The sequence below is a fragment of the Alternaria conjuncta genome, assembly GCF_024043145.1.
Source record: "Alternaria conjuncta strain BMP 0040 chromosome Unknown scaffold_2, whole genome shotgun sequence".
Classification (NCBI taxonomy): domain Eukaryota; kingdom Fungi; phylum Ascomycota; class Dothideomycetes; order Pleosporales; family Pleosporaceae; genus Alternaria; species Alternaria conjuncta.
In genome coordinates, this window is record NW_026250091.1 from 1,036,973 (window position 1) to 1,055,587 (window position 18,615).

General features: G+C 53.9%; 9 protein-coding genes across 9 annotated transcripts; 7 read left to right on the forward strand and 2 right to left on the reverse strand.

Annotated features, from left to right (window-relative positions):
* Positions 1-425: 425 nt before the first annotated feature.
* On the reverse strand, positions 426-1,365 carry J4E85_001458 (uncharacterized protein; the record flags this gene model as incomplete). Its single annotated transcript, XM_051465744.1, has 2 exons — positions 426-1,085; positions 1,312-1,365. The coding sequence occupies 2 exons, from the start codon at positions 1,363-1,365 to the stop codon at positions 426-428; spliced, it is 714 nt and encodes a 237-aa protein (XP_051330301.1).
* A 247-nt stretch (positions 1,366-1,612) lies between these two features.
* Positions 1,613-3,838, forward strand: J4E85_001459 (uncharacterized protein; the record flags this gene model as incomplete). Its single annotated transcript, XM_051465745.1, has 5 exons — positions 1,613-1,864; positions 1,921-2,530; positions 2,578-3,321; positions 3,370-3,679; positions 3,727-3,838. The coding sequence occupies 5 exons, from the start codon at positions 1,613-1,615 to the stop codon at positions 3,836-3,838; spliced, it is 2,028 nt and encodes a 675-aa protein (XP_051330302.1).
* A 731-nt stretch (positions 3,839-4,569) lies between these two features.
* On the forward strand, positions 4,570-5,700 carry J4E85_001460 (uncharacterized protein; the record flags this gene model as incomplete). Its single annotated transcript, XM_051465746.1, has 3 exons — positions 4,570-4,795; positions 4,854-5,153; positions 5,216-5,700. The coding sequence occupies 3 exons, from the start codon at positions 4,570-4,572 to the stop codon at positions 5,698-5,700; spliced, it is 1,011 nt and encodes a 336-aa protein (XP_051330303.1).
* A 458-nt stretch (positions 5,701-6,158) lies between these two features.
* Positions 6,159-7,625, forward strand: J4E85_001461 (uncharacterized protein; the record flags this gene model as incomplete). Its single annotated transcript, XM_051465747.1, has 5 exons — positions 6,159-6,298; positions 6,346-6,355; positions 6,436-6,736; positions 6,793-7,069; positions 7,118-7,625. 5 exons carry the CDS (start codon positions 6,159-6,161, stop codon positions 7,623-7,625), a joined length of 1,236 nt encoding a protein of 411 aa, XP_051330304.1.
* A 393-nt stretch (positions 7,626-8,018) lies between these two features.
* On the forward strand, positions 8,019-9,673 carry J4E85_001462 (uncharacterized protein; the record flags this gene model as incomplete). The annotated part of the gene is made up of 2 exons (XM_051465748.1): positions 8,019-8,362; positions 8,440-9,673. 2 exons carry the CDS (start codon positions 8,019-8,021, stop codon positions 9,671-9,673), a joined length of 1,578 nt encoding a protein of 525 aa, XP_051330305.1.
* Positions 9,674-9,850: 177 nt separating this feature from the next.
* J4E85_001463 (uncharacterized protein) lies at positions 9,851-11,522 on the forward strand (the record flags this gene model as incomplete). Its single annotated transcript, XM_051465749.1, has 3 exons — positions 9,851-10,076; positions 10,124-10,662; positions 10,710-11,522. 3 exons carry the CDS (start codon positions 9,851-9,853, stop codon positions 11,520-11,522), a joined length of 1,578 nt encoding a protein of 525 aa, XP_051330306.1.
* A 493-nt stretch (positions 11,523-12,015) lies between these two features.
* J4E85_001464 (uncharacterized protein) lies at positions 12,016-12,620 on the reverse strand (the record flags this gene model as incomplete). The annotated part of the gene is made up of 4 exons (XM_051465750.1): positions 12,016-12,060; positions 12,112-12,293; positions 12,357-12,408; positions 12,465-12,620. The coding sequence occupies 4 exons, from the start codon at positions 12,618-12,620 to the stop codon at positions 12,016-12,018; spliced, it is 435 nt and encodes a 144-aa protein (XP_051330307.1).
* Positions 12,621-13,053: 433 nt separating this feature from the next.
* Positions 13,054-15,013, forward strand: J4E85_001465 (uncharacterized protein; the record flags this gene model as incomplete). Its single annotated transcript, XM_051465751.1, has 3 exons — positions 13,054-14,003; positions 14,213-14,496; positions 14,517-15,013. 3 exons carry the CDS (start codon positions 13,054-13,056, stop codon positions 15,011-15,013), a joined length of 1,731 nt encoding a protein of 576 aa, XP_051330308.1.
* A 551-nt stretch (positions 15,014-15,564) lies between these two features.
* J4E85_001466 (uncharacterized protein) lies at positions 15,565-17,901 on the forward strand (the record flags this gene model as incomplete). The annotated part of the gene is made up of 5 exons (XM_051465752.1): positions 15,565-16,621; positions 16,670-17,040; positions 17,089-17,288; positions 17,338-17,705; positions 17,816-17,901. 5 exons carry the CDS (start codon positions 15,565-15,567, stop codon positions 17,899-17,901), a joined length of 2,082 nt encoding a protein of 693 aa, XP_051330309.1.
* Positions 17,902-18,615: the final 714 nt, after the last annotated feature.

Consider the following 18,615-nt stretch of genomic DNA (forward strand, 5'->3'; position numbering starts at 1 on the left):
TGGTCAGTGCATACGTCAACAGCAGTATTTCCTCGCTCACCTGATGAGACTGTCTCAGTCTCCTTCACTTCGCGAACAATCCCGGATGGTCTCCTCTATAGCGCTGTTAAGAGGGATGTTCTTGCATACTGAGCCTTCTCACAAATGCTATTGGTTGTGACATACACCGTGATGTAACTTGAGGATGAAAACGAGATGAAATTGGAGAAGCCCTCAACTTTTGTCGGCGAAGTGGTATTTTGAGACAAAGGAAATAGCATCAAGCCACGCACGAGGCAGCGCTAAGACACGTGTAGCTGATTTGACGAAAGGTATGTCACTAACCAGATGCTGCGCAAATACGGCAACCCCTTGCATACACGACGCAAGCCGTAGAATTCCGAACATGCCGGTCGTTTCCAAAAAAAAAAGACTCCTGGTGTTTCTCATGACGACATTCCGTTTGGCTTGATTTCTTGTGCGTTTTCTGAAAGGCTCCAATCTCTGACTTGGCCTTTCCAGTCTGCGATGCGCCCGTCACGAACCCTGACTACGACAACTCTGACCTCTGCTCCCTCGACGTAACACTTGGTGCCCCCGTCACCTTCTCTTAGTGATTCATCAGCGTTTTCTCGTGAACCTATGCCCCCACCGCCCCATAGTCCTTCGCCAGCGGGAGGAGCCGAGTGTGTGTCCTCGCCACCAGGACTAAAGGTATTGTTAGCCAGGTGTTGGGCTTTGTACCATGTCTCTTCCTCGGAGCCAGAAGGCACGAGTTCAGCAACGCCATTGATGGTGGCGCTGATGCGACTCAGGGACGCGGTGTTCATGCCAAGGAGAAGTTCGGCCAAGGATCCCGAACGTGGCGCTGGACCTGACGGCGAAGGCGAGCGACCCGGCTGGCTCAAGGTTGGAGGGCGGTGAGAAATCCAGTCATGCACCAGGAGAGATACTCGAGTGTTGGCCTCGAGATTCTGTGTTTTGCGGGAAGTTGAAGGTGTTGTCATGATGATAGTGGGAGTTGGAGAATACGGAGTGTTAGGTAAGTAGGTGTAGTTCATCAACGAGACGTGAGGAATGTTTTCCGAGCACGTTGCAAGATGGAGCTGTTTGAACTTGTTAGCACATAAGCATACGAGAGATCGGGGGTGTTGGCAATGCATGTGTTTATGAGGCGGGTATGAATCACGACACTTGGTAGGAAGGGTTTGGGGGGAAATGAACTGCTCGAAACAAGCGAGGAGGGGTTATGTAAGCATGCGACGTGTGTTGGAATGTGATCCCGATGGAAGAATGAGATGAGACAAGATAAAAGTGTTTGGAGGGACTCACAAAGCGGGCATTCTGGAGGCAGGTCACCACCTCATCCGGTAAGCCGCTAGACATGGCGAGACGGATCAAGAGGGGGGTGAAGACGTGAGTCAAGAGAGGCAGGCTGCGAAAGGTGGACGGTGCTGCCGTGCTTGATCAGGCGCGTGAGGACGGTTGGCAGAACTTGACGGCGGGAAGGATGACGTTGCGTGGAGCTTGTCCGTGCAGCATCTCCGCCTCCGCCGAAGCGCGCGGCATTGCGCATTCCGACGGCGACCCGGCGACGCAGCCATTACCTCCTGCCACAACAGCCGCGTCTGCGATGGCTGCCCCGAATGCAATCCCGCCTATGGAGGGCACTGACAGCGTCCATGCCGACCCGAACAGCGTATCGTCGCCCACGCATGATGGTGCCCCCGCCTCGCCCATGGATGAAGCGACTCCCACATCGCCTGACCAAGGGAGCGCACCCCCCAACGCGCAGACGCAGCAGCGCGTGCAAGACATGTTGCACTCAGACGTGGGCGTCTCCACCCTGCTGAACCGCCTCAAGGCCAGCATTGCGAGCGCCAGAGTCAGTGGCCACGAAGCCGGGCTGTTGTGCATTCCGACGGCTAACACGCTGGGCAGGACTTCGCCAGCTTTCTCAAACGCCGGGGAGCTCTCGAGGAAGAGCACGCCGGCAGCCTCAAGAAACTAAGCCGTCTGACGCTCGACGGCGTGCGGAAGCCTGACACGCGGCACGAGAGCTACCAGACGCAGTTCGAGCAGGTCCTCCACGCAAACGAGCGCATCGCCGACAATGGCACCCAGTTCGGCCTTGCCCTACACGCCATGCACGAGAACCTGCTACAGCTGGCCAACAAGATGGATACAAGCCGCAAAACTTGGAAGCAGCAGGGGCTCTCGGCAGAGAACAAGGTTCAAGACGCCGAACGGCTGGCCGAGAAGGCCAAGGCCAAGTACGACCAGCTCGCCGAAGACCTTGACCGGGTCAAGACAGGCGACACAGGTGCGGGCAGGAAGTTTGGCTTGAAAGGGCCCAAGTCAGCCGCCCAGCACGAGGAGGACCTCCAGCGCAAGACTCAGGCGGCAGATCAGGACTATGCCAGCAAAGTCCAGACGGCACAGGTCTCCCGCAAAGAGCTCGTCGCGACTCTGCGGCCCCAGGCTGTCTCTGCGCTGCTGGATCTCATCAAGGAAACCGACGCTGCTCTGACTATGGAAATGCAGAAATACGGTAAGTCCACCTGCTGCCCGCGTCAGCTTCGACTGACGCTGTCATAGCCTCGTTCAACGAGAAACTTGTCGTCAACAATGGCCAGGTCGTCAGTCCACAGCCACCCAAGGGCGCGACTACTCAGGCCCCGTCCAGCATCAACCAGCTCATCTACCAGATCAACAATGAGCGCGACTTTGACGAATATATTTTGAGCCATGCCTCCAAAGCACCTATCACCAAATCAGAGCTACAGTACCTGAAGCATCCGACACAGGCGCAGACGCGGTCACATCCAACACCACCTGCTGCTGCGAGTAGTAACCGACGTACCTCCATGCAGCTGCAGAGTCAGCCGCCGCCCTCTTTCCCCATGCCGCAGCCAGATGCCAACCCTCTATCGCCTCAGGGCCCTTCCAGTCTCGAGCCCTCGTTTGGGGGTCCCGCACAGCTGCCACCTTCGTCGTTGCAATCGCAACCACAGCCTTCGCAAGCGCCGCAGTTCAGCAACTCGCCCTACTCACCCGTGGGGCCCACGCCTTACCCACAGTCAGACTATCCTCGTGGACCTGTCGGTCAGGCTACGGCACAGCAGACTAGCGGAATTCTTTACAACAATGCCCAACCCCCGGTCAATCCCGTCTTTGGCGTCACTCTGGAAGACCTGTTCCACCGAGATGGCTCACCCGTACCCATGGTAGTCTATCAGTGTATTCAGGCTGTGGATCTATACGGACTGGAAGTAGAGGGCATCTATCGGATCCCTGGAACCTCGTCGCATATCCAGCAAATGAAAGCTCTCTTTGACAGTGGTAGGTGATTATGACAATTAGTCAATGCGGGCGACTAACGCTATACAGACGCTTCCCAAGTAGATTTCCGCAACCCAGAGTCGTTTCAGCACGACGTCAACAGTGTGGCTGGTTTGCTGAAACAATTCTTCCGCGAGCTTCCGGATCCACTGCTCACCCGCGAATTCTACGGCAAGTATATCGATGCTGCACGCATCGATGACGAGACCATGCGACGTGATTCCATGCACGCGCTAATCAATGCTTTGCCCGATCCGAATTATGCGACACTTCGTGCCCTTGTTTTGCATCTGCATCGTGTGCAGCAATCCTCCGAGGTTAACCGCATGAGCACCGCAAATCTGGGTATCTGTTGGGCGTAAGTCATCACTCGACCGAATCTATGTATCGACTAACCTCGTATAGGCCGTCCATAATGGGTCCTCATAAAGGCAACAATATGGCCGATGCCGGTCTGCAAGCCCGCGTAATCATTACCATTCTTGACAACGTGCTCCAGATATTTGACGAGGACTGAACAACTATCTTGCCTGGGCAGGGGCTCATGTCTGTCATGTTCTTGCAATCTCAAATCACGTTTCCTATTACCCTCTAGGTGTTCAATGTCTAATCCAATGCGGGCTCCGCTTGTGCGGGACGGCTACCGCATTCGTGAACAGCACTTTGTGTATGATTATGGTAGAGTACGAGAGAAGCAGGGACTAAGCTACATCATAAGAAGGCATGGTCGCTGCTCGCTGCTCGCTAAGGGGTATGAATAGCCACACGCAGGGATGGAGCAGTCAGGGACAGCGAAGTTCGAGGTCGAGGTTTAGAAGTGAATTGATCCAAATGGTCTCTTTCTAGTCTCGTGGTACATCTTGGGCCTCTACGATCATGTCAACAGATTAGATGCAAAGAATACGACCATGGATCTGGATGTTGGCCTGAAGACGCGATGAAAGTGTTCTGCGCTACATTGAAATGTAAACAGCGTTGCAACGCTTCCAGTAGAGCAATGTAGACGCGTGACGGAGGTTGGTGAGGTTTGCAGTGGGGCGCGCTTACCCCAGTGCCCCGGGCGGATACCTAGGCAGCGGGACGCTAGTGAGCTTGACAGGGACAGCTGCAGTAGGCTGATTGAGGGGAAGCTGTGCTGTAGCCCGCCCAAACCGACACAAACACCACCACTACTCCACTCCATACACGCTGTCGGCGTTGGTGTGCAAATTGACCTCACCCTCCAGCTCCGGTCCCGACAGTACCATCATGCTCACACGCCGTGTTTGTGCCAGTGTGCGCGGCATCCTCTCCCCGCCGTGTGCCACCGCCGTCCGCTCTCAGGCCTTCAGTGCTGGCGCTCCAACACAAAGCCCGGCTAGAGCTCCTACCCTCGCCGACATCACACCCGATAGTGCTGCCAGCTTCAACGAGAAGCAGAAGAGCTTCCGCGACGGTCTGGTAGCTGCTCAGAAGCGAAAGGAACAGGAAGAGAGTCCGTTGCACGTCGCCCAACCTGAATTACCCAAGAGCGCTAACGTGAGTAACTACAGAAGATGCCCGCGCCCGTGAGCAAGAAAACGGCAAGAAGAAGGGCGGTGCGCTATCATCTCTCATCTACGGCACGCCCGAGGGCCGCGAACTCGACAAGGACATTGAGCGCAGCTTTTCTCAGGTCTTAGCTCGCGGCAAATACGTCCACTCCATTGTATTCCACGAGGTACTGCAAGACAAGGTCGAAGAGTACACCGAGTTGGTTGGAAGCTGGTACCCAAAGATGGCGTCCATTCCCGAGAACAAGGTCCATCTTGTAGGTAGCTGGAGGACTGAAGTGGGAGATTGCAACACCTTTGGTAAGTCTGCAACTCGCTCCAACGCTCGCATCTCTCTCAACGATGCTGACTATGCACCAAAGTACATATCTGGGAGTACCAACGCTACGAGGGTTACCACGAATCGCTACACAACATCCAATCCCATCCAGAGTTCCCTGCGTTCGATGCCAAACTCAAGACCTTGATCAAATCCAAGCACAACTCCCTAATGCAAGAGTTCTCCTTCTGGCCTACGACACCCCCACGCCAGCTCGGTGGCTTGTTCGAATTGCGCTCGTACACACTACATCCTGGCAATTTGCTCGAGTGGGAGACACATTGGCGACGTGGCTTGAAGGCCAGGCGGGAAGTCATGGAGGGTGTGGGTGCTTGGTTCGTCCAAATCGGTGATCTGAACACAGTACACCATCTGTGGCAATTCGCCAACCTGGAGGAACGCAAGGTCCGTCGTGAACAGAGCTGGAGTGTGGAAGGCTGGGGCGAGACAGTGCACAAGACCGTGCCGCTCATCCAGACCATGAGGAGCAGGATCTTGATTCCTTGCTCCTGGAGCACTGTTGCATAAGCTTCGATTGCACCGATCAAGCCACTCATCTGGTGTACGACCAAGTAAATGGCACTGTGCGCTGCTTACAGTGAGAGGGTGTCATGTCTGCTGTATCATGTATATGAGCAAGATCGATCACAATGTTCCAGAATGAGGCAAGTATCGCTAGTAGAGCCATCAAGCCTCCAGCGTCTAAGTGGTGCGAAGTTGCGAGGGGCTGCATCAATGTCAGATACACATTCGTAGAATATGATGATTCATCTCATTCGTTGTGCACACCGAGGTAGCGATCGTACCTGACATACCGTTTCCACGCTAAGATGTTGCCAAAACCGGCGGGCGGACGGGTCGCTACGTCATAAGATTTTGCGCTTGGCGCACCACCACATAGCAACAAGTGCCGCCGAAATCACTTTCGCTGCCAGAACCCCACAACAACTCGCCAACAGTTGCTGGTACTAAGCGAATAACACACCATGGTGTACATACGACAGGATAAGCTACCAAAGCTCAGGGAGTACAAGTACTCTGGCGTGGATCACAGCTTGCTTTCACAATATGTCCTCAAGCCTTTCTACTCTCATGTGGTCATCAAATGCTTTCCTATGTGGATGGCGTGAGTATTTCCAAAATCTCATACAAAGCAATACTAACATGTCTTAGACCCAACCTTGTAAGTTTGGCATAAAAAAAAAGATTTTATATGTCGAACCCCGCCGCAAGAGCTTCGTCCTTACTTACATGATGCTGTAGATAACACTCTCTGGGTTCGGGTTCATCATAGTCAACTTCCTCACCTTACTCTGGTATACACCGACCCTTGATCAAGATTGTCCGCCTTGGGTGTACGCCAGCTGGGCCATCGGACTGTTCCTCTACCAAACATTTGATGCTGTGGATGGGAGTCAGGCCCGCAGGACTCGCCAGAGCGGTCCTCTAGGCGAGCTGTTCGATCATGGAGTCGATGCGATCAATACGACACTGGAAGTATTGTTGTTCTCTGCGACAATGAATCTTGGCCAAGGCTGGAAGACAGTCCTCACGCTCTTTGCATGTAAGCCAGCACCTTGACATTACTTGCTTTGCATCTTATCTTGCTAACTACTGCAGCATCTCTGACATTCTACGTGCAGACCTGGGATGAGTATCATACCCATACACTGACTCTTGGTGTTATCTCTGGGCCAGTCGAGGGTATCATAACCTTGTGCATAGTGTATGCCTCAACTGCCTACCTTGGTGGAGGTAGCTTCTGGCAACGCTCCATGATCCAAAGTCTCGGAGTGAAAGAGCAAGGATTCATTCCAGAAGTGCTGTACAATTTGGCATGGAACGAATGGTATATGGTCTATGGAGGAGTTGTGCTCGTGTTTAACACTGTTTCGAGGTATGAACACATGCCATTGTACGAGACAGTAGGCTGACAATGACACAGCGCGCAAAATGTAATGAAGGCGCGTCGTGCCCGTGGTCAAAAGGCGCGAGTCGCTCTCCTGGGTCTTCTTACCTTCGGGGCGGCTTGGGTCCTCATCACGGCGTACTTGTACCTGCAACCTATGATCTTGCATCACCATCTGGTTCCGTTCATCTTCTACGCTGGTCTCATCAACGCGTACTCGGTGGGTCGCATGATCATCTCTCACCTTACAAAATCCCGATTTCCTCGAGGCAACGTACTGATGTACCCTCTCATCTACGGAGTGATCGATTCGCTCGGGCCATGGCTACAGGAGCACATTGGTGTCGGCTGGCCAAGTGCCTTGGGCAACGATGTTTATCAGGTTGCCTTTGTGTTCATGTGTCTAGGTCTTGCTGTCGGTGTGCATGGAAGCTTCATCGTGGATGTTATTTGGACGATCTGCGATTATTTAGACATCTGGTGTCTCACGATCAAGTACCCCTACCAGCCAGTAGAAGAAAACATCGAACGGAAGGGACAATGACGATCAGGCTACTGGGTCTCAACCACAAGGGGAGATGGAAAGGGTTGATGGGATTAATCCCACTATAAATTCCTTTGTTTGGGGATCTTTGCGTACGCCCGCAGGAACTCATCATCATATCTAGATGTTAGAGCTGTTGGCTGAGTAGCTTTACGAGGAGCACGACATCACGTAACTATAGTGCAGTGAAATACACCACACATTATCAACCTCAACTTCAGATACTCAAATATGTACCTTCCGCAATTCAAGGTTCCTGAGATTGATTGTGCCGGCCCGCATATATGTGTGGTGCCAGCGTGAGCCACGCTAGACCGATGTAGGTCACCCCCGAGCGCGTCTCCGCAATCACTCATCAACCGGAGCCAGGACTCTACAACCTCCAACGCAAACATGTCAACCGTGGGGGTAAATTTGGCTGTTACTAAAGACGGTGAGAGCTACAACAAACTACAGCGGCCCGATGGTTACCTTATGTCGACGCAGCCGCCCTCCATATCCTCCTCGACAGCGTCCCCGACTGCATACGGCAGCAAAAGAAAGTGCGCGCAAGAAGAGGCCGTCGGTGTTAAGCGCGCGAGGATCGCGCGCATCACAGCGCACCCAAAAAACCGGCCGCGCGCTGTAGATTCGTACCAAGAGTATGGGACACGGACGGTGCTACCAGGACTCGACGGTGAAGAGCAGTCATCCGACGAGACCACAAGCGAAGCGTTGGCCTACCTTCACGGTGTCCGGTGAGTGCTTACTTCATCTTTTGCACTCCCCTCACATGAGAGCATTATCAAGTGCATCGCTTATACATGAGGCCTAGGTCTGAAGCATCGGCGATTCCCACTCTACTCGTAGCCCCAAACAATGTCAACGCTGGCAAACTCGACTCAGACCATGACGAATCTCAATACAGAAGCCCGATGGATACTCAACGCGTCATATACAGGGAAGGAACCTGGATTGCCGTGGATTGGGAGTACAACGCTACCAAGTGGGAAACAGACTCGTTCGCCCTTGATCCACAGGAAGCTTGCACCAATGCTCTCCTCCAGCGCTTTCGAAACCTTCGCAAGAAACTCGCCGAAATGCGAAGGTATGGACGACTACCAGACACAGCAGCGAGCCGCGCAAAAGTAGAGAAGTTTGGAAAGCAGAAATGGTCGGAAACCATAGAGAAGGACTTACCGATTCTCCAAGAAATCATGCACATTGACGAGTCGACGCTGTATATGGCTCTACAAGGCTGCACGTTAGCATTGGGTCGATCAGCTAAGATATCCCGGGAGAAGAGCAGCTGGATATGGACCTTGTTGGCCCTAGTTGGAGATTTCGGTACTTTGGATCATGAGCGTGTGAGCAGAATTCGAGACTTGGGGCTCAGCGCAGGCCGGCTAGTGGGCCGACTCTACGCAGACAACAGAACATTGACGTGTGATGCACAAGAAGGCGAGTGCACTAGTCCCGAGGTCCCAGAGACCGATCCCAGAGAACAGACACATGGAGCTCACGACACGAGACATCTCGCGCCGAAAGTCACACAAACTCTGCGCGATGTTTCGGATGAGAAAGACAACGGATTAGACACGACGTCCTTCAGAAATGACAATGCCGTACTCAGCCAAAACACAGTCATTGAAGAGACGGATGATTCTGACGCAGAGATGATCATGTCTGAGGATGAAGTTGAATCAGAAAGCATTCCGGAAGATGGAGGTCTTGAGGAAGCTCGAGCGCGTCTTCTTGCGCAACTCGGAGACCGCTTGGTACATTCACAAGTGCCTCTGCCTCATACGCCCCCAATGCAAGTCCATCATCACCTTTCAAGGGTCGAGGCTGAGAGGCAGCGACAAGAAATACGCCGAGGAGAGCTGCAGCAAACTGCGAGTGCCACCAAATTGGCGCCAGTTTCCGAGCCGACGCAGGCCAAACCGCAGTCCATTACCCCATTGTCCGAGAGTGACTGGAACACGAAGGCAGCCATCGACATGATTCTGACAGTTGTAGCCGAGTGCTATGGACAAAGAGATCTGCTGAAATTTCGACTGCTCTGGTAGTTGCACACAGCGCGATGACTAGAAACCCATGCATCAATTTATTCGTTGTAATCCTGTGACTATATTTTGGCTACCGCAGTGACGTCGGTGTGAAGATGCACGGGCCAAGTCGCGGAGTAGAACGATTCTTTGCACACGCGCGCTTGCTCTTGGGCGATTGAGTCACTTTCCAGGTCCATGCAGCGCATTTCACCCCACTTTGTCTGCCCCGCGCTCTTCCAGGACGCCCTCCGATATACCTTCGCATACCGTAAAGTCAGCCGAACATCTATCCGAACCTACATTCTTGCACCCCGCCGCCGCTTCTCTACGCAAACTTCGCCCTTGGGCTTCGACGACGACATGGGCAAAGAAGACAAGAACAAATCGTTCAACCTGAAGGTGCCAAAGGGCACACGCGACTGTACATTTTGCCCACATTGCGCCCAAACGACTCGCTAACTATGTCAGGGACTGGCGAGGATGCCGCACTTCGCGACAACCTGTTCCAAACGGTAACGGAAGTTTTCAAGCGCCACGGCGCTACGACACTCGACACGCCCGTCTTCGAACTCAAAGAGATCCTCAGCGGTAAATATGGAGAAGACTCAAAGTTGATATACGATCTGCAGGATCAAGGCGGCGAGCTCTGCTCACTGCGCTACGATCTCACCGTTCCACTTGCACGATGGCTCGCCATGAACCCTAGCGTCCAGAGTTTCAAGAGATACCAAATCGCTAAGGTGTACCGCCGCGACCAACCAGCCATGACCAAGGGTCGCATGCGAGAGTTTTACCAATGCGACTTCGATATCGCGGGTTCCTACGACGCCATGATTCCAGATGCCGAGGTACTCAAGATTGCGACCGACGTCTTCGATGCGCTCAAGTGGGACTCGTACACGATCAAGATAAATCACAGGAAGATTCTAGACGGCATGTTCAAGGCTGCTGGCGTCAAGGCAGAACTGATAAGGCCGATCAGCTCTGCTGTGGACAAACTAGACAAGGTGAGCTGAACATCTCCATGTCTCTGCCAATTACTAACATGCTGCAGCTACCATGGTCAGAGGTCAAGCAAGAAATGGAGACCAAGGGACTGCCAGCAGACATCGCGGATAAGATTGGTGAATGGGTGCAGCGCAAAGGCGGCGACGACATCATCGACTATCTCAAGACAAACGAGACCCTTTCTCAATCGGAAGATGTCAGCCAGGGTGTTCGGGAGATGGAACAGCTCTTCTCATACCTCGATGCTTTTGGTGCCCGCAAGAGAATCTCTTTCGATCTCTCACTCGCCAGAGGTCTAGACTACTACACTGGGCTCATCTACGAGGTAGTTACAGAAGGCTCAGCACCGCGCGTAAAAGGTCAGCAGCAAGAAATCGGCGTAGGAAGTGTCGCCGCTGGTGGTCGTTACGACGGGCTCGTGGGCATGTTCAGTGGCAAGCCTATTCCCTGTGTTGGCATATCTTTCGGCATCGATCGAATCATTAGCATCATGAAAGCCCGCGGCCAGTCGACACAGCGTGCCAAAGATGTCGATGCCTTCGTCGCAGCCTTTGGTGGTAAAGGCTTCACCGGCCTGTTGACAGAACGTATGCAAGTCGCTCAAGAGCTATGGGCTGCAGGCATCAAGGCTGAGTTCTCGTACAAACTGAAGCCGAAACTCCCTCAGCAATTCAAACAAGCTGAGGTGGCCGGTGTCCCGCTCCTCGTCATCCTTGGTGAGGATGAGCTCAAAGACGGCAAGGTCAAGATTAAGGTCCTGGGAATCAAAGATGACAACGACCCCGAGAAAGACGGTGTACTGGTGAACAGGACTGATATGATTGCCGAGATTCGGAAGCGACTACCAAGCGCAGCTTGATTGCAGTTGGCAGGCGGACTTCCAGACTGACAGTGCACTTATAGATACCCATAGACTACATTCTACAAGCTCCCCTACCCGGGGTTCACAGTGCCATTCGCAAGGACCAAATTTGGAGAGAGTCTAGAAGAACAAAAGCATGTGTACCTCGATCTAGGACGGACACGACGTTGATCCTTCCAGTCGGATGAATAGCGGTTTCCCTAGCATTACTTGAGTCGGACGTGTATATATACAAAAAGTCTACCGGAAATCACCGTGGTGCTTGAGGGGTTTCTTATCATTCAAGTCCGCATTGATTTTGCTGTCGCGTTGTTAGGCAGACCAGAACTGTGCGGCATGTGCGGCACCAATCTGTGTGAGGACATTGTAGAGAACTTATTTCATCTGCGCAATAGGTCTTATGTACAGACGCATAACTGAAGGAAAAATCTCGCACTCTGCTGCCATGAGGTTTTGATTGGAATTGGGTAGTTGATGTCAGTTTGCGTGTCTAGTAGCCGTCCTTGCCCCACTTGTTGTATGTGTCATGGAGTTCCTACGCTCGTCAATACAGTCTGATTGCTGGTAATCAAGGGCGTCAGCTTACCTTGGGGAGAGTGACGTTGGGAATGACGACCACGTTAAGCGCAGAAGGCGCATCCTTCTTGACGCTGGTGTCACCTCCGGGGTGGTACTGGTATGGGCCTACACCACCATCCTGCTTCCAAGGCTCACTGCCTGCGGCCTTGGCGACAGCTCGTTCCGAAGAAGCACTGGTAGGAGAGCGGGCTTGCAATTGTCAGCATGTGAAGACGGGCGCACGAGGCAGAATCGATGTATCCGGGAACATACAGAAGTGCCATCCTGCCAGACCGAAAACACCGCTCATGATAGCGAACAGAACCTGTAGACGAATCAGCTATGCGCCCTGTATTGTCCAATTGACGTGTCGCATCCTACATAGAGCTCAGGGTCGCGCTTCGCTCCGGTCTTGAGGGCGTCCTTGCCGGCCTGTCTCTCGCCCTCAGCGGCGGCGCTGGCCCATCGTCGAAGAGCAGGCGTAGGACGGACACGCGGGGCGGCGCGGAAGGCGGAGCGGGCAATGATGGAGGACATGATGGGGGGTGAGTGGCGTGGACGGGATGCGAGCTATGGGATGCGTGCAGCGCGGAGCAGTGGTTCGATGTTGAATCTCGCGGACGCCAAGCTTGGCGGCTGCGTCACAGCGACGGCCATGCCGGAAACAGTCAGGCGGACCTTGCAGTGCGCCGGGCAACGTCGAAGGGTCGAGCATCAACTTTATGCGCCCCTTTCAGCGCAATCACACGTCTTGTCCATCGTTCCATTAGCCTTTCGGCGCCGCAGCCCTTCCATTCACTCACTTCCAGTCGCTCCTTCCCCTGCCGGTCGCCATCCTCGCCCATCCGCGCTCCCCGTATTCGTCGCGACCACGCGCTGCACAAGCCGTGACTTCCCTCCAGCCACACCCTCAGCTCTTTGATGTCATGCTGCGTGCCGAGAGTGTAATCGCGCCCGCAACCACATCACCATGGCCACGACGCCGTCCGAACAGAAGCGCAGCTCGACTGGCAGTCGCGTGTTGGGCATGACGGGCCCAGCAGGCGAGCCCGGCCTGCCACCCTCGCGACCGTCGTCGATTGCGACTGCCAATTCGGGCAGCCAGAACAGATGGTCCCAGGCCAGCCCTGCACGACGAGGCGGCGGCATGAGCGTCGCCGGCAGTCTAGGACACAGCCGCCCAACCACGTCTGCCAGTAGAACCCATGTTCCGCTGGCAGCCCACGGCTTCTTTCGCCCCATGAGCTCGCAGCGTCTTCAACAACAACGCAACCAGCGCCCCAATTCCCTCCTCGGCCACGGCTCGCTCTATTCCGACGCTACACACGAAACGGGCAGCAATCCGTACCGCCAGAGTACAGGCTCTACGCAAACAATTCGGCACGGCGCCCCAACCCTGGGCCTCCATCACGAGCTGGACCCGCAGCCTCCGCCGTCGCGCGGCACCGACATCACCGATAGAGACATGCCCGACCGCACCACAGCCAACACCACGCCCACGGGCGCAGAAACAGTGCGCAGTCGAGGCGAGAGCATCACTCCCCTGCAGCGACCCAGGCCTCAGCACCTGGATCTCTCCAATGTTCATGGCCACGATCCCGGCAAGCTCCCAACGCCCAGCAAATCGCCCCGCTCTTTCGGTTCCAGCTTCATGTTGTCCAGTCGCGACGGACGCTCAGCCCAAATACGACCCCATCAAGGACACGAGAAACTCACCTCTGCCGAGTCGTCACCCAGAATAGCCCGCAAAGAAGCTACTAAGGAGGCAGTCAAGCGGGAGCTCGGCAGGAACTACCAGTACTTCTCTGGCAATACCGCGTTTTGCTGGGGCGGTAGATTACAAAATACCCGCGACCGTCCAGTCAACGTCGCCACGGCAATCCTCATCATCTTACCTGCTGGTCTTTTTTTCGGCTTCTCGTTCGTGGACTCCCCTCCACTGCTATTGTTCCTCACGCTAACTATTACTATAGGGCCCCTTGGCTATGGACCAACGTTTCTCCATCGATACCCATCCTCTTTGCATATTTGCTTCTCGTCTCCATCTCCTCTTTCCTTCATGCTTCAGCTTCAGATCCGGGCGTATGTCATGCACCTCCTTTGTCATGAACACTACTAACGCCGTATAGATACTTCCGCGAAATCTACATCCATTCCCCCCTCCTAATCCTAATGACGATCCGCTCAGTCTCGGTCCGCCCACCACTGAGTGGACCATGGTGGTCTCCGCAACCGGTACGAATGCAGCTATGGAGGTGCCGACGAAATATTGCAAGAGTTGCAACATCTGGCGACCTCCACGTGCTCACCATTGCCGTGTATGTGACAATTGCATCGAGACGCAAGATCACCATTGCGTCTGGCTCAACAATTGCGTGGGACGCCGCAACTACCGTTACTTCTTTGTCTTCGTGTGCGCCACCACGTTGCTAGGTCTTTTCCTCCTGGGCGCTAGTCTGGCACACATACTAGTCTGGCGGGCGCAAACTGGAGCATCCTTTGGCGAGGCCATCGATCGATGGCGTGTACCCTTTGCCATGTGTATATATGGACTCCTCGGGTGGTCATATCCCTTCAGTCTTGGCATATACCATCTGTTCCTGGTTGGTAGGGGCGAAACGACACGTGAATATTTGAACTCACACAAGTTCCTCAAAAAGGATCGGCATAGGCCCTTCACGCAGGGCTCCGCGTTAAAAAACTGGGTTGCTGTATTACAGCGACCACGCCCACCGACCTATCTCCATTTCAAGAGAAAGTACGAGGAGGGCGACCAAAGGTTTGGCTCGCGCAAAGACAAACGGACTGCGCCTCTAGTGCCAGAGCAACAGGGCGGCGGGGTGGAGATGCAGGATGTTAGTGGGTCTGGGGCATTCCAGGGCCCAGCCAGTAGGTCAGGACGTGACGCTGCAGACGCGACTGTGGCATGAGACGCTGTTTCTGATCAGCGTGATCATGTGGTTAGCCCATCTTAAGTAATAGCTTCTTCACAATACACGAGTGCAGGCACGGCACCATATGATCGTTCGCATGCACTGATGAGTGACTTCCTTGATTATGTGTACATTCCATGATAACATTGCAGCGGGCTCGGTTTCGAAGACCCGGCCCGTACGTGCCGGTAATAAGACGGAATGCGAGGAGTGGTGGTGCTGGTAACATTGGATATACAGGGCACGACGGCCTAATCGGCTGACTGACTAGCTGCATGTGTTTACCTCCCCAAATCGTCCATCCGTCCATCTATCTCCCAACTCTGGCTCGATGCGCCTCCCAATGCATGCCCACACACTCTCCTAAACCGGACCGACAGTTGTACACGTTTCTTCGCGTGCTCTTTGCCTATCGCGCGCAGACTTTGGCAGTGTTGCTTCGTGAGCGCCGTTGACCCGCCCAAAGCGTCCACCTCCTTCGCGCGTCAGTGCCTCACCCCTCAAGACCACGACCACGACGCGTGCTCCTGCCTTGCCCGTCCGCTGTCATGGCCGAGCGCGATCTATCCCCAACTTCAACATCCTCTACGCTCTCGAACATCACGGTGCGAACTGACAAGCAGGGCGATGCTCGCGCCACGTCCAGCGCGTCGCCTTCCATCTCGACGCCACCTACCAGCCTCGGCGACGAAGCCAGCGTCATGTCCGAGATGACGAAGATCGAACAAGCTGTCGAAGTGTACGAGGAGGCTCCGGGCCTCCAAATGCTCGGCGAGACCTCAGCGTCCGCGCAAACCACCACGCCCGACGCCGTCAACAACGAGGCCCGCCGCCCTGCTAGGAGCTCGCGCAAGTCCGTCACCACGTACAACGTGCAGATTCTCGCCGGAACTGCGATTCATACGCCGACCAAATACCTTGAGAAGCACCACAAGAATGTCGTGCACGGCTCTCTTGAGGAGCTCGCGAGGAAGGAGAAAGCCACACCTATGCGAAAGAAGATGCTGAAGCGGAAGTCTGACATGACTGATGCCAGCGATCAGGTCGAGGATCAGCTGGCTGCCGAAGCCGCCCAGGCAGCACGACGTCGCACCTCCTCTCGCGTGACGGACCTTCGCAAGGAGGTCCTCCGCAAAAGCGGTGTCGGCGACACCGTCGCAAGCATGTACTCAGGGGGAAAGGCTTTCGTTAAAAGCACTTTACGGCGCAGTACTTCAGAGCCATCCTTCAAATCCGGCCAATCAGCTTCCCCCGCGGCTTCTCTCAAGCGGTCTCGCGATGCTCTTGAGGATGGAGATGCAGATAGCCAAGACCAGGAAGGAAAGATCTTCTCGCAGCCCAAGTCGAAAGTCTGGCTCAAGCAAGGTTTGTATGTTGGCCAGGATCGCGACTTTGATCCTCGTCTCTCAGAAAGCCAGAACCGCGCGAAGAAGAGGGCCAAGAAACCATGGCAGGCCACAATCTTGCCCCTCCCGATTTTTGCCTGCGAACGTCTATTGAACGAGGACCCAAAACATGTATTCCGCGATTTCAAGTTGCCATTCGATACTTACAGCCCTCTACCCAGAAAGGTTAAGGTCGACGGCTGGGTCAAACTCAACAAAAGTAACCTCACTATGATCCCACTCAGTCAACAATGCTAACGACATGCAGACAGGTTCATCGGCGACGCATCTGCGCTGTGGAAACGCGACAAGCAAGACTCCTCCCAATGCTATTGCGATGAAGAAGATGGCTGTGGAGAGTCCTGTCACAATCGGATCATGGCGTATGAATGTGACAAAACCAACTGTCCACTGCCTCCGGACCTATGTAACAATCGGCCATTCGCAGAGCTCAAGAAGCGTGCAAAAGGCAACCGTTATGACTATGGTGTGGAAGTTCTCGATACAAAAGACCGAGGGTTCGGTGTTCGTGCTATGCGAACGTTCGAGCCACACCAGATCATCGTAGAATATGCTGGAGAGATCATTACCCAGTCTGAATGCGAGCGACGCATGAAACAGGTCTACAAGAAAGACAAGGTACGTTGTCAAGGTCTTGCCATACAGATTTCTGCTAATCCTCTGCAGTGCTATTATCTCATGAGCTTCGACAACAAAATGATCATTGATGCGACTCGTGGGACTATTGCTCGATTCGTTAATCACTCGTGTGAACCCAACTGCGAGATGATCAAGTGGACTGTGGGTGGAGAGCCTCGGATGGCGCTGTTCGCCGGTCCCCGCGGCATCATGACTGGCGATGAGCTGACCTACGATTACAATTTTGAGTAAGTCATGTCCTATAACATATATGTTGAACCGTTCTGACTTCCTTAGTCCGTTTTCCCAAAAGAACATTCAGGAATGCCGCTGTGGCACTGAATCATGCCGTGGGGTCCTCGGTCCCAAGCCAAAGAAACCCATTGAAGAGAAGTCAATAGCTTCAGTGCTCATCACAGGCACGAAACGCAAGCTGCAGGATTTGCTCGGTCCTCGAAGGCCTGGTTCTGAAAGCACCCAAAGCTCCCCCAAGAAGCGCAGGATGCTTGCAGGCAACTCAGCTAGCGCCAAGGCGAAAAATGCTGTCGCTCGATTGGAGTCTGCTCGTGAGCGAGTCGAGAGGGAAGCAGATGCGCTGTCGCGCCAGAATGCATCCCGCGAAAACCGCGCTCTAAAGCGATCAAGTTCCGGAACTCTTGATAAACGTACGAGATCAGCTAATCTCCGGACGGCGAAGCCATTTACCGTCAAATCTACCCGACACACAACCGTCAGCTTTCAAAGGAAGGTTACTAGGCCTGGTGCACTGAAGAAGGTCAAGAAGCCTACTCGACCACTGTCAAGCAGAAAGGCACTTCGCTCCCAACGACCGAGCACGCCAAATCGAGAAACGAGCACTGAGGTACTGGATTCAGAGGATAATGCTTCACCAAACATAACCCCTGCATCTTTACGCAGCGCTTCTAAGAAATCGCCTTACACCAGCCCTGTCTCACGAGAGCCTCTTGCAAAGGGCGCCACGACTGCAGTGAAAGACCATGTTTCACACAAACCTTCGGTACGGAGCCTACGAGGAAGGTGATGAACGTGTCATTAAACTCTGTTGTATCGTAGCTTTGTTTCAACCCACATCATGCGGCAGATTTTCGCGAAGGGCTATCTGACTTGAACAGGCTTGCTGGGCTGTTTCCCAGTGACTTCAGATGTGTATGTACAGGTAGTCGTCTCCGGTTTTTAACGTGAACAATAGAATGATGGTTCCATGCGAATAGTAACTATTGCGGCGTGATGTGTCAATGCTTTGTTCACATTTTTGCCGCTACCCAGTGGTCGTGTTGTAAAGCTCCTCCTGTTGGTAATATCTAAATCAGTGGAGAGATGTCCATATCTGTGATACACAAACGCCTCTCCATCGCCATGTCGGTGAGACTATATCATACCGTTCGAAAGCAAACACAGCGGTAAAGATCACGCTGACACATTGAGACACGCAGTTGTCGCAAGTGCTTACAGATAGAAGATGTATGTGGCGAACGAGTATGTACATATCATTAAGCTCCCTCTGAACGATCGCTGCCCTCAATACAAAGACCAAAGTCAGAAACCATCCCCCAA